General features: G+C 43.6%; 1 protein-coding gene across 2 annotated transcripts in view; it reads left to right on the top strand.

Moving 5' to 3' along the window:
• Nell2 (neural EGFL like 2) overlaps positions 1-14,334 on the top strand; it is a 319,573-nt gene that overhangs the window by 234,158 nt on the left and 71,081 nt on the right. For both annotated transcript variants that reach the window (NM_031070.3, XM_087559210.1), the window contains 2 exon segments: positions 859-981; positions 3,622-3,717. In NM_031070.3, coding sequence (NP_112332.2) covers positions 859-981; positions 3,622-3,717 — 219 coding nt within the window.

The following is a 14,334-nucleotide window of genomic DNA, read 5'->3' as shown; positions in this document are numbered from 1 at the left end:
CAACGTGATTTTGATGTTATTTTTTCTGCATCTCATATTTATTATTACCTCTGTATCTTGGCTGAATGCTGAGTGTCTGACGTTGCTCAATACACTGGGAACCAGGCAAGCTGTGTGACCACATGAGCCACAATTGCCTCCTTCTAGGTCTGCCTCTCTCCTAGGGGTGCTGGAGGGACCAAGTGGTTGAGGGCTTTGAAAAGGAACAAGCCATTGCTGGTCGAAGGGGACAGGACATCGTGTTTGCTGTGTATCAAATGTGCATTTGCACACATTAGATACATGTATCAGGAAAGAAAATCTGTCTTATGGAATAGACACACTGTGGTTTATTTGTGGAGGGAGGCACTGACACTAAGATCTCCCCACACTGGTGTCTTTATTCCGAAAGTGCAGCAGCAGATGTGAACCGCTGGCATCTAACTCCCAGAACTTCAGCCCTGTTATCCTGTAGGCCAAGACTTTAGAGTAAAGCAACTTCCTGTCCTTCCCGGTGCCAATCACACATGATGCGGAATACTTAGGTGACAGACTTATGTGTACAAGGGTAACTCCCCAGATGTCAATCCCAGAGGTTACCTTGGCATCTGAGAACGTCTGCTCTGTCCCGCCACTGGCAGGCCTTTTTTTTTTTCCCAGATGCTTTTGGACTGACTAGTTAAAATATGGAATACATGTACAATTCTACAGCAGCACAAGAATACTTCAAATTTGAAACCATCGAGGGCTGTCTTTAATTAATTTGCCTACATCTATATTGGGAATAACTGCTCCGTAATAAGGGAGACACCGATGTGTTTGAAGTGTGGCACCTGTGGACATGCTCCTTGAGTGACAAAGCTGTCTTCTCCATTTCAGAACATGACGAGTGCCTCACAAACCAGCACAACTGTGACGAGAACGCTTTGTGCTTTAACACCGTTGGAGGTCACAACTGCGTCTGCAAGCCTGGCTACACTGGGAATGGAACCACGTGCAAAGGTAGAGAGAGCTGCTTTGGCGACTGCTCGGCATCACCCCCAGGGCTGCCCTTCTCTTCTCCCCGGTCCCTGTGCATCCCTCCTCTGCCCCTCATGGACAGAGAGTACATGAGTGTTTCAGGGTTGGTCCATGGCTCATCACCCTCCCCTCAGCTCCCGCCTCCCTCCTTGGCCGTGTCACCAGTTAAGTAGCCAAGCAGTTCAGCTTGTCCTGCACCTCTCTTCTGTGACCTCTGCCACAGCATTCGAATTCCCCCCTCTCTCCAACCACAGCCACACCCTGGGCATTTATATCACAAGCTGCTCCAGCTTTGAAACCACAAGCCTCTTCACCCCAATCCGCCCCCCCTCTAATTTGCGAACTTCATTTCTTCTTCTAATGCACTCTTTAGCTTCGCTGGATCTTTCTATTCATTAGGTCTACCAGTTTTGTTTTGTTTGGGGGTCCAAACATGAACATTTCATGATAGCATTTTTTCTGGAAGCAAGAGCTACTCAAGTGTAACAGCTTGTTAATGCACCCTGAAATAGAACCCTATCTCCTTAGTGTCTGTCACCATGGGATTGATATTAACTATGCAGACTGGCACAGTGTGTATTGTAGTTTCTTGTATTTGATGGTTTGTCAGCGCCAGTTGACAATTTCCCTAAATGTCCGCCTCCATTTTACTTGCCATGGGTGGACATTCCAACTGTACTCCACTGCCACTCATTAACTCTCTTTCCTCTGAGCCTTTCGACAGGTGACCTTATGCCCTTCTTCACACTGGAAAAGAAAAGCTCTTTTGAAACTACGAAGTCCTAAATAGGATAGAGTTCATATTCCTTAGAGTCAATTTATTCGTAAATGTAGACATTCCGGGCTCCAAAGCTGCTCACCTCTCTAATATATGGTGCCCTCTGCCTTGGCAGTCTGTAGAGGAGACTTACTGTGCTCATATCTCTGTGAGAAGGGAAGACCAGAGTCAGTGCAGTGTGGCTCATAAGGCCTGGTCCGTAGTGCACTGTTTGGTGCATTGACATTCAAAATGTCATGGATTTTCATGTAGGTCACCATAAAGAAGCCCTAACTCATTTCTGGGTCCAAATCTCACAAGCCTTTGCCTGGAAAAAATAAGACCAATAAAATAACTAAACCCTTAGAAGTTCCTTCTAAATATCTGGTCTGCATTGTTGGCCTCAGTTCTTCCTCCCATCTCTGCTCGGTACTGGTTCCTGTCTGATGTGAAAACCAGACCTGAAGTACAAGTAGCTCAGGAAAGTACAGCTGGATGCCGGCAGAGTGCACTTGGATGAAGGACGACTTCGAAGCGTCTTTAAAATCCCTCTGGGAGTTAGGCCTTAGTCTTCCGAATTAAGACGCTCCACGTCCTACCGAGGATGGGGGAGGCAGCCATGAATGTGTAACTGGGCCCGCAGTTGCTGTGCTCTGCACTGCCGACAGCAGGCTCTCGAATTAGTTAAGGGAAGCCTGGAAATGGCCTGGGGAAGGCGTTCGCTATGATTTATGATGTTTAGGCTCCAAATGCATCTAAAAATCCTTGCTGGGTCATGGCTCTATTGTGTTTTGGTTTTGTTTGTCTGTTATCCGTTGTTCTTTCTCTTCTCTTCCGCCACCCACGCCCCCCTGCCCTTTGTGCATAAGATAGAGACAGATATAAGATAAACACAGTTTACATGGCTTTGGTTGACACCACAGTTAGGATTTTCTCTACCTTACCACCTTCATAAAGCGTAGCCAGCTACTCAGATGAAGCTTACGCCTTCGGATCTCTAGTTGAACCTTTGAGCCCGAGTCTGGCGTGAGCTGCTCACCCACAGAACTGGTCAGGAGAGCCATGCTGCAGAGGCCCTCATGAGTCAGTGGGTAGCTGAGGTGGAGAGAGGAGCCCTCATAAGCTCAGGCTCACCCACCCTGGCCTTGTCTTCCACCTCCCTTCATTTTCATCGCTGCTGTTGCTCCTCTCCTCCTCACCTGTGTCAGAGGCAGCCTACGCCATGCAACCCTGTTTCCAGTGGTTCCTACCTCAGCCCTTTCCTTCTCAGGGAAAAGCCTGCTCTAAACTCAGCATTTAGTCCATCAGGCTTGTCGGGGTCTCTGCCCTGACTTCTCTGTGGCAGGTGATTGCTGTTCTCCCAGAAGGCCACTGGAGTGAGTAAGTCAGCGGGCCAGCTCAGAACCCGGGAAGGAGGAGGAACCTCCCACACATTTTTAGCTCTTTAGTCAGCTCAGAGCCTCAGGACTTCATCATTTCTATTTCCTCTCATTCTCATTCTCTAATGACTCGCTTCATCTACAACACTTACCACTTTTAAATGTTTACTTTCAAGTGTGATTTTACAAGGGAATACAATACAAACTGCAATGTGCTCCATGCAGCGTGAGGTTACTATGTTTTGACATGTTTCAGGCAAGCTATTTCCTTCCTGTTAAAAACAGGAACTGTTTCCAAACCCAGTACAAGTTCATGCGTACATTCTCTCATGTGTATGAACTGCTGTCCCATGAGGAAATCACGGTATCTTCCATCCATTGCTATCACATCAGGCGTAGAGATTACAGAGCGGTTTACTTACAGCGCGGTGACAACCGTGTCTCATACCGTTTGTCTGACTCATTCGTGTATCTGGATTATTGTAGCTTTCTGCAAAGACGGCTGCAGAAACGGAGGTGCCTGCATTGCTGCCAATGTCTGTGCTTGCCCACAAGGCTTCACCGGACCCAGCTGTGAGACAGGTAGGACTGTCATCTCACCCTGACTCAGTAGCTCGGGAGGACAATACCACCTCAGGTTTCAAGTGGGTTTTCCAACCATGGCGCTGTGAATAAGGATGTGCTGGAGGAGGGCCAGAGACACTTCAGTGACGCATGGTCACTGGCTGATGGCCTAAGTCACTCTGAGGAGGTTTTGCAGCTATTCTAACGAGATCAGTATTGAGCTTCTCCAGGAAGATGTGTGGGATTGCCCAGGATCTCAGGACTTAGTAATTCTTACTGCTCCTTTGGAGCACATTTTTACTGGAAATGGTGGCTATATTTAAAGCTAGAGTTGAAGGGAATAGCTGTGTCTGACCCTAGGATATACTCCAGTCTGCATTTATGCTTGAAATATTAAAACAGGTGCACTTCCATTCATTGTTATTTATTAGAAAATGTTCAAACCATTTATTCATGAGTTATTCGCTTAAGTGCTTGCCAAACTTATTGTTTCCAAGACATACTAATGATAAAACTTCAAAAAAATGTTAAAGACTATATGGTACGTCTGCAGCTGTATGACACCAAAATAACGTGTTCTGTCAGAAGAAAAGCACATGTTAGCAGTCAAACCGAAGGGCTCCCAGTTGAAATCATGAGTGGTGGTTTGGCGGCCATTAAGGAGTCTCATGGCAGATGACCTCGGAAACTGCCTTATGTCCCAAGAAAAATCTACCATTGGCGATCGCAGCTGTATACTATTGTCCCTTCTCACCAGTCTCACACAGGAGTTGTCCTGTGTGCTGTGCCTCTTGCACTTAGAGCCATGTGCTTTAGTAAAAATGCTGCCTCGTCAGCATTCGAGGCAGATGATGACCTGCTCTACTTGGGAAGTGCATGCATCACTAAAGATCCCACTGGAGTGCGCATGCTGTGCTCGCCAAGTTCTTGCCTTCCCTGGACACCTGATGGGCCCATAAGGAATTGTTTTCAGTCTTCAGTGAAGAATGGCCTCAGATCCCTGATGTGAACTAGTGACACTCTTATATGTGGGCTTCTTTGAAAGGCATCATTTCCTACATATGAATCTGACAAACATTGTATATATGAATCAAACTGGTTAATCTTCTAAACATATGGATTTTGAGCGTCCAATTACCACAGAATTTGCTGAATCAAAATCAGGCTCTGTTGATGCAGCGGTTCTCGAGGGTTTTTATCCGCAGATACTTATTTCTCCACCACTATTTCCTCTGTACCTCAGTGTTTTGCTGACCAGATTTCCCGGGAATGACACTCCATGCTGGTGCAGGTTAAACGACTAAGTACCAGCTTTTTTTAGACCTTTCCCTGATGTGCATATCATCCATCAATTTAAAAGTCACATGATGAGATGGGAAAATCTGTAATGGCATTATATTAATTTAGCAATGACATACTCGATACTAAAATAAAAAAAGCCACCATTTAGCTTTCTTCAATTATCCCTGAACTTTGAGTCTGTGCACAGACAGTTCCAGGGTGTCTCTAAGTAGCTTTGTGTAGCAACCAAGGACTTTGAGCACAGACAGAGGCTGGAAGCTCGCCCTGTGGTTTACCCGTGGCCATGACTTCCTATTGTCTGTACCTCTATACCTGACCTCAATCTTCACAGTTTTCGCCTGAGGTAGTTATCATCTACATTGGAGTTCTTAAAACTCGTGTTCTGAGCGATCCCATTTTTTATATCCCTAAAGTCAGTTATCAGCTACAACAGAGATGCTTCTCGTCCCAGATTCTTGCTTTCTAAGCAGTGCCTCCTGGTATCTTTGGAAACCTTAACTTCAAAGGCCCCAAAGGGGACATACTATTCCTAATTGGATCAGGCTTTGCTCCTTCCCGTCAAGGCTGCTGTTGTGGTAGCTGAGGGTTCTCCTGCAGTCTCCACTGAACATCAGAACACAAGGACCATCATATCACCTCTATGTTGTGTGTTCTACTTATAGTGCACCCTTATGATAAAGAGAAAATTTTCTTATTTTATAATCAACCAAGGTCCTCAAGGTGTTGATTCTCTGTCTCCTCACCTGATTTTAATCGTAGATATTAAACTCCACGGTCACAGGGTGTATTTTGCTCACTTCTATGTCCTCTAACTATAGTATGTGATGCACATCTTGGTATATATTCTGTAAATAAAAATATAAATGAATTACCAATTCCGCGATGAAGGAAATGGTAGACTGACTTCCTTGATGGGGCATCTTGCATGTTAGTTTAAAGAGGTCTATGTTTCAGGTGAAAATTCTTGTGATTTCTTTTCTCTCTCTCTCTCTCTCTCTCTCTCTCTCTCTCTCTCTCTCTCTCTCTCTCTCTCTCTCTCCAACATGTTGCCTGTTCCAGACTTCAGTGTCTCACCATCTTCCATTAGCTCTGTTTTTGCTGAGCTGACATCTTCACCTGCCTGTTAATCCTATGAGCTTTAACAATGATGATTGTGGGGATTCTCCTTCTCCCAGAGTAAAGAAAGCATCAAGAGGGCAGTGCTTTCCAAGTGCAGAAGTGCTTGAGCTTTACCCTGATGGAACCGGATGCATGGAAAGCCTAGAAAGGTCATTGACATGCCGGTCCAGCTGTGCTGAGCATGCGCTAGAGTAAAGAATTTCCACCTTTGCTCAAAAACACTCTTAGTGAGCAGAGCAGTTACTGGTTCTTCTGACTTCACTTGAGAGGGTTCCCCTAGAACATTTCTTCCTCCTTTTATTTAATCCATTTCTGCATTGTGTCTTAGTAGAACATGGCAGAAGCAATTTATTAACTTCAAAAAGGAGTTATGCGTGCATTCTCTATTGAGGTAAATTAATTTTTCATGGACTTTTTAGCCACTGTACAAAATCACGCACATGAAGAGCATAACTTTGCTTTTAATTAAGCATCCAAATAGTCTATGAGATGTTGACTCGGATTTAGGAGGGCGATTATTCCTTGCATAACTCAATACAATGTGTTAGAGATGTGCGCGCCAGGATTTAACAGCTCCGCGGTTGCTGTTCTCTTTATTGCCCATGGCTGAACCTCAGCAAACATGTGTCTACTGATATGATTAATATGCAAAGCTGTCTCACACAAAGTGTAAATCTCTCACAATGATTTAGTACATACCACTGAAAGACCTGACACGCTCCTACAAGCAACTGCTTTCTTAGATGAAATTAAAATGTTTATAACTGGAAAAGAGTAGGTATAAAATGCCAAGTTTGAAAAAAAAAAACAAATACAAGATGAAATCTCATAGAAGATACCATGCATTTTGGTGATGAATGGTTCCTTTATTCCTATGTGTAAAACAGCCGTGTGTTTCTGAGCCGTGGATCAAACACAGGATGAACTTGGAGTTATTTTTAGTGAATAGTTAAATAAACATAAGTTTAACCTGATTTAGCTTTTTAATACACATGGTTTCAAACAAAAGAAATGAAGCAAAGTCATATGAGCATCAATTTACTTCAAAATTACTTCAAATGGATTAGAGCTGATTGACTTTAAATTATACATTATTGTATTAAAATGTATTAGCAATTACAGATCTGGTAGTAGTTAAATAGTAAAAATCTTTTTAGTGTATTATTATATCTCAATAGAAACTTGTATAGCAAGCATCGTTGATGTTAATCAATCAGTGATAAGGTTGAATTCTCACATCATAAATCGTATATAGTTACAATCTTATAATTTTATAATTTCTTACACTTATAAGGTAAATCTTGCAGAAACTCGTATTAATTTGTGTCACTTTACATGGGAAGGCTAAAACATTAAAAAAACAAGAGGAAATCTGCAAAACATACTCTTACTTTTTTTTTACTTTTATTTAACAAAATTACACATGGTAGAATTGTGTTACCCCCAAATTCCATAAGATTATTAAAAAAAAAACAGGGGCAGTGTGGTGCAATAGTCAATGGATTGTGTTTCTTGTATGAAGACCTGGGTTCTGTCCTTCCTTCCCCGGTGCTGGAGTAACGGCAACAGAAACTACCTCCCGAAAACCTTCCAACTTGGGTACCTAAACATCCCTACTCTTTATGTAGCAGCCCTTGGACCCTTTTAATTAGGTACTAATGCTTTAGTGTGGAAATGTGGTCTTCCTTGCTACATTTCGCCCAGGGGTCAAGAACATGAAAGTCAAAGCCAGAGAGGCATCAGCTCAAGTCCCAGCTCGTCCGTCCATCCACCCTTCCTGTGATCCTTTTCATGCCACTTCACTTTTCCACGCCTCAATTTGTGCCCAACAGTTCCTCCCACCTTACTCCAGATATTAGACGAAGCAGGCGAGGCAGCAGGGTAGTTAAGGTGTGACGAGTGCTGGCTGCACGGTATTAGATGTCACTGTGGAGGCCGTGGCACACCCCTGAGTTATCTGCATGGCCAGGGAGCTCTCAAAGAAATTTCGTTTTCTCTTTTCATTCATAAATAGCTTTGGTATAATCTTACTATTATCGAGTAGTTTAAAATACTTGACTCGGGAATTTCCAGACTTTCAAAAATTTAGTTCAAATGGCAATCTTTCAAACTTAATCTTTATGAAAATGTAAATACTATTCCCGTTTTCTTTAAAGTAACTAGATTAGCCACAGTGTTGCATGTCTGTAATCCCAGTATTTGAGAGGCTAAGGCAGAGGATTAATGTGAGCTTGAGGCCACACCGAGCTACTTCACAAGTACCAATCGACCCAGGACTGCATAACAGAACTGTTTCAAAATAACCCTAAAATAGTAGTTCTCAGTGTCCAAGGTCAACGTCATTCTTCCAAGTCCTTCAGATTAATTGGAAAAAATCCTGCTCGCTCTTCCCCAGTATCGGTTATGTATAATAGATAAAAGGCATGATGGGACATTTTTTTAGACTCTTACTGTAAGGCCTGCCTAATTAGCACTAGAAAGCAGGACACTCCATGAGGATAATGCAAGGGAGAAAACACTTTCCGGCTGGTAGAGAGCAGGTTTTCAAGAAAATAGGCCAAGTGGAGCTCTCTGAGAATATCAAAATATTTCTAATTTTATTTTTTAAAACTGTTTATTTTTAAGTGTTTTATTTAGTCTTTAAGAATTTCCCAGTGTACATTTGATTGCATTTTTCTTGGTCTAAGTCATCTCAAATCTTCCCCAGCTTCCCTATCACCCGGTTTCTTGTTCTTTCTCCCTCTTACTCACTAAGCCAATCCTCCTAAAATAAAAGAAACAACAGGGAGTCTGATTTGTGTTGGCCAGGAATGGTCTGCCCAGGAGTGCAGAGACACACCCAGTAAGGCTCCACAGAAGAAAACTTACCCACCCTGTGCCCCTACCACTGCACATAGGTTCTTGGCTAGGGGAACTTTGTGCCTACCTCCCCTTCTCGTGCTGGATTTGATCTGGTTCCAACTTGTACAGGCCCAGCTTGTACAGGCCCTGCGCATGTTGCCACTGTCTCTGTGAGTTCATATACATATCTGCCCTGTTATATCTGGAAAATACTATTTCTTGGAGCTGGCCCTCTACCCTGGGGCAAGAGTTTCTGAGTGGCTCTTGGCAGGCAGGAAAGGTGACGGGGAAATGTCTTCTTAGAGATGAAGTTTTAGAGGAAACAAAGGCAGAGCTGGCGCACCAACACTTGCTGTTTGCTTATTGGGTGGGAAAAAAATGAGAAAATGAACACACGTGATGTGTGAAAGTTACTCTTAAATATGTGAAGAGCTGAAACAGTGTGTGGCTCTAGGAGTCACTGGATCAAAGGTGGTTTAACAGGAAGGAAAGATCATCCAAATATCAGGTGATCTGATCACAAGAACCACCTATGGAAAGGAGCGGGCTGGCTGGCTTGGTCCATCAGAGCATGGATGCTGTTTGATTCTTGTGAGGTCCTGGGATTCTTAATGTCTCATTCGTTCATCATATTTACCTCTCAATGTTCCCCTCTGAGCAAACCACCCAGATACCTCAGAGGGTAGGTGGCTATCAACTCCTCCCACTGCCAACTGTGTATGTAGACTGGGGCAAATTACTTAACTCATTAAGAGTCTTGATGTCCTTGTTTTTAAAGGAGTACTATTAATAATTTTCCTTTCTAAATTGAGAAATTAGCGTCCTAGTGTCAGTTACAACAATGGTGAGTGCTCCTTGTTACTGTGACCTTACCTCTAATCCCTGTAATGACTAAAACAGGAATTCGCAGGTGGGGGAGTTAACTAGTACACTAACTAGTACTTCTCTGTAAGGCCAGTGGGGTAGAAAAGTCAGAATCATGTCCAGGGTACTCCTGCTGTACCCTGAGATGGCAAAACGCCCTCACAGCAGCAGTTAGCATTGCCGGATGCAAGTGCTGGTTCCTCTGTAGACTGTCACTGAGCTCCTGCACACACCGGTTTCTCTGTAGACTGTCATTGAGCTCCTGCACACCCCGGTTTCTCTGTAGACTGTCACTGAGCTCCTGCACACACCGGTTTCTCTGTAGACTGTCATTGAGCTCCTGCACACCCCGGTTTCTCTGTAGACTGTCACTGAGCTCCTGCACACACCGGTTTCTCTGTAGACTGTCATTGAGCTCCTGCACATACCAGTTTCACTGTAGACTGTCACTGAGCTCCTGCACATACCAGTTTCTCTGTAGACTATCACTAAGCTCCTGCACACACCAGTTTCCCTGTAGACTGTCACTAAGCTCCTGCACACACCTGCATGATCGGAAATTTGTAAACATGGAAGGAGCACAGTTTCTTTGAAGCTTTGTACTCTGACTGCACAGGGGAGCATTTTATCCAAACAACAGGGAGAGGACAGGTGGCTCCAAAGCAATACCCAATACCTTTGAAGTGACTGTCAACTACGCATTGTGCCTGGCATGGTAACACCAGGGGAAACTGGGAAAGGGCTCTCAAAGAGTTCAGGAGCTGTGACCGCAGCAAGCATAGTTCACAGGGAACCTCCAGATGTTCTCCTGCTGTTGGAGCCCAGGAGGGAGCCCAGAGCTGATCGGACGTACAGAGAGAGCTAAGGAGGTTTCCATATCTAGGTTTCTCTGTATCTACATTTAAACATGAATGTAAGACTGAGTAAGAAGACGTTCACCTTGTGGTTCAATGACAATAAGTGAAGGAAGTCTGGGGTCCCGGTCACTTCAGTCTCTGGTGTGTCCCTGGCTAAAAGGTTCTCTTTGCTTGGTAGCCTTTATGCGAAATGCTCTCTCACTTAAGGAATTTTTCTTCAGATTCTAAAAGGCTCACCTCCAGTCTTACAAACAACCTAGATCTTTTCCTTCGCTGTGAACAGCCACTTATACTTTTACTGCTTGTTACTTTTTAAACTGTTTAATTCAGCAAAAGTAAAGTGATTGATTATAACTGGAATTTTGGCTTGAAGATCAACTAATGGACCTTGAGAAAGCAATAAGTATGTATTATCATTGTTATTATTAATAATTATTATTATAGTAACGACCATTAGTAGTAAAACTAAGTAACTTACAGCCCCGGTGCCTGGGACCCATCCGTGGTGGGCAAGGATCTGAAGTGCAGTGTGTATGACGAGATGCTATAGTCTTCACTCAATGACTGAAGAGCAGGACTCTCCATAAGGCGTGAACTGCAACTGGTGGGAAGTGGATCTCCTTCCACAGAACTGTGCTCACTGGCTTATATAGGATTATGGTAACGAAGACTGTTAGGTTTTTATACGTAATGAATATTCATAGAATTGATCAGATCTTCAGAAGATTTACATTCCCGTAGTGGAGAATGGGATGAAGAGAAGTCCCTCCGTGCCCTATACTTGCTCTAGTTGTTGGCTTTAGATTGTCCCCTCCCTTCAAATTACTCTTACAAACCACATGTAATTTCCTTTTTTAAAAAACATTTAAATTCATTTTACATCTCAATTGCTGTCTTTTCCTCCCAGTGCCCCCTACCATCACCCCAAGTCCCTCTCCCTGTACCACTTCCCCTTCTCCTCTGAGAGTGTGGAGCCCTCCCCGATATCCCCCCAGCCTTGCACATCAAGTCTCTGTAGGGCTAGGAGCATCCTTTCCCACTAAGATCAGACAAGGCAACCCAGTTAGGGAGCACACTCCACAGGCAAGCAACAGCTTTAGGGACGACTCCCACTCTCGTTGTTGGGGGATCCACTTGAAGACTGAGCTGAACCTATGCTATATGTGCCAGAGGGACCCAGGTCCAGCCCGTGTATGTTTGTGGTTGGTGGTTGAGTCTCTGAATGCTGCAGGGTGTTTATTGATTTTCCTGTGGAGTTCCTATCCTGTTTGGGGCCTCAATTCTTCACATGTAACTTCTTAATGAATGTTTCCTGGGTTCATATTTCTTATCCTTTTATTTTATGTTGTTAACCAACTATCTTATGTATTAGGTCTTTCTATTCATTCTCACTTTTAGAAGCAAAAGCTAAAGTCAGTGAATTGTTGCTCAAGGTCACATAGTTATCAAACTGAACAGCCAGGAATTCAGTGCAGGTAAATTCAGTGCAGGTATGCATACACCCAAGGCCTGTGTCTTTGCTATGGAGGAGCATCCACAGGAGCATTCCTCCTCCTCCTCCTCCTCCTCCTCCTCTTCTTCCTCCTCCTCCTCTTCTTCCTCCTCCTCCTCCTCTTCTTCTTCTCCTATTCATGATGTTAAGAAAATAATTTGATACATGCAAATAGCATGTTATGCTCACATCAGGGCAGTTAGGATGTTCATCTCCTCAAACATTTATTAATTGCACAGTTGAAAGACTTCCAACTCTTCTAGTAGACTGTAGGCACCTAACAGTACTGTGGAACACTAGAACTAAGTCCTCCCATCTAGCTGTATTTTTGCTGCTGTTATCTGACTCCTCCCTCTTTCCTAGCTTCTGGTATCAACCTGTTGACTATCCCCATGGAATTGGACCCTGTGACCTCTGCCTTTTCTACCTGGCTCATTTGCACAGGTGTCTTCTTCCTGCTGCGGTCCCTCTGGTTGACATTTTTCTCCCTCTCATAACACAAACGTAGAAATTGTTCAAGATTACACACTTGACCATCCCATTTATTGCCAAACACTAGAGGCTTTATGGAACTGAACTACCCTGAAGTCTTCAAAAGACATCCACCTATGTCATGGTTTCTCCAAAGATGATCTTCATGCTCCAAGGGGTTCATGTCACCCCCACATTCTGAGCTTCCTTTTCAGCATGCTCTCTGCCTTTCTGCCTTATCTCTTTTCTTTCTGTCTTTGTTGGTGGTGATTTATTTTCTGTTTGGAGGGAGAGTTCTTTTTTGCTGTTTTATATATGCATATGTGTGTATGTATATAGATATAGATGATATAGACTTAGACATAGATGTAGACATAGACACAGATAACTGAAAGGTCCCGGCTAGATGGGCTGATAATTCTCCTGACTCTGTCTCCGAAGTGCTAAGGGCTGTGCTGCCAAACCACACTCTGACTGTTTTCCTTTGTTGTTGAAGTCAAAAGACGTCCCATCTCTCTCCATTCCCACTGAAGCACCAGTCTATATCATTGCAGCACAATTTTAACCAAACTGTTGAGGACAAGGGGAAGAGACTAAAGAAGAACAAGCAGAGGAGAGAGTAAAAAATGACACAGAAGCCAGGCTTTCTAGATGTGTTTTGGTGATTCCTTGTCATGGAGTGAGAAGCAGATTTTCCATTAAAGCTCTAACATGAAAGCCAGATACTCAGTTGTAGTGGGAGCTGGCAGTGTTGTTTCAGTAGTTGATCTAGCCCTGGCAGCGTCTCACACCACCCTAGAGTTTACACCACAATGTTTGCTTAGTAACTTGTCCCCAAGCTTCCAAATGCGTTTGCTTTCTGCCTCAAAGACCTGGCCCTGCACAAGATCAATTCCTTCTAGTTAGCATTTCTGCCACCCCACAGCCCTTTCTCATCCTAGATCGTCTCTGTCACTTCTGAAAGCTTATGTGTTCTTTGTATATCTTTAAACCTTCAAATTTGCTATCTCTGTTTATCTATCTCGGTGTTATCCCTCTGTCATTTCTTATCTGTCAGTCAGTTGGTTACCTAACTAATATCTATCCACCCTCGTCTCTTTACTTCCTAGGTCTCTAGAGATGAAAACAGAAGCAGGACCAACTTCACCCTCTGCTTTCCCAAACCAAGACCCTTCCTCCACCCCGTCACCCATCTGTCTCCCTAATATGCACTTTTCCTTTTGAAGCATGCTTTAAAAAAATCTCTGATCCATCAGTTGGTCATTAATGGAAACCTGGCCTACTCCAAGTGTGGTTTAATTAGCTTGCATACATTAACTCATTTTAATCACATCAACCACTTTCTTAAATATGTCTAATTATTTTCAGGATCATTTTTGAAACACACACACAATGCTTAGTAGCAGGATTAAATGACGAGCCAAGGTCACACAGCAGGCGTGTGCTATCCCTGAATGCTTCCACCTGGCCTTGGTCCACTGTTGCATCCAGATCCCTCATATTTTTCTGAGAACCTCTTCTTGATTTGTGCACGAAGCATTCTTTGTTCCCTCTCAACACCTGCACACTGTGATGCCGTGCCCCTTTGTGCTCTATTGTGTATTTCTTAGTCACAGGGTAGAAGACATTATTTTAAACATTTATGGAGTCTGATACATCGCTGCAAGGGAATCAGTCTAGTAATTTATA

The sequence above is a fragment of the Rattus norvegicus genome, chromosome 7, assembly GCF_021556685.1.
Source record: "Rattus norvegicus strain SHRSP/BbbUtx chromosome 7, alternate assembly SHRSP_T2T, whole genome shotgun sequence".
Lineage (NCBI taxonomy): Eukaryota > Metazoa > Chordata > Mammalia > Rodentia > Muridae > Rattus > Rattus norvegicus.
This window is presented reverse-complemented; position numbering and strand designations above follow the sequence as displayed.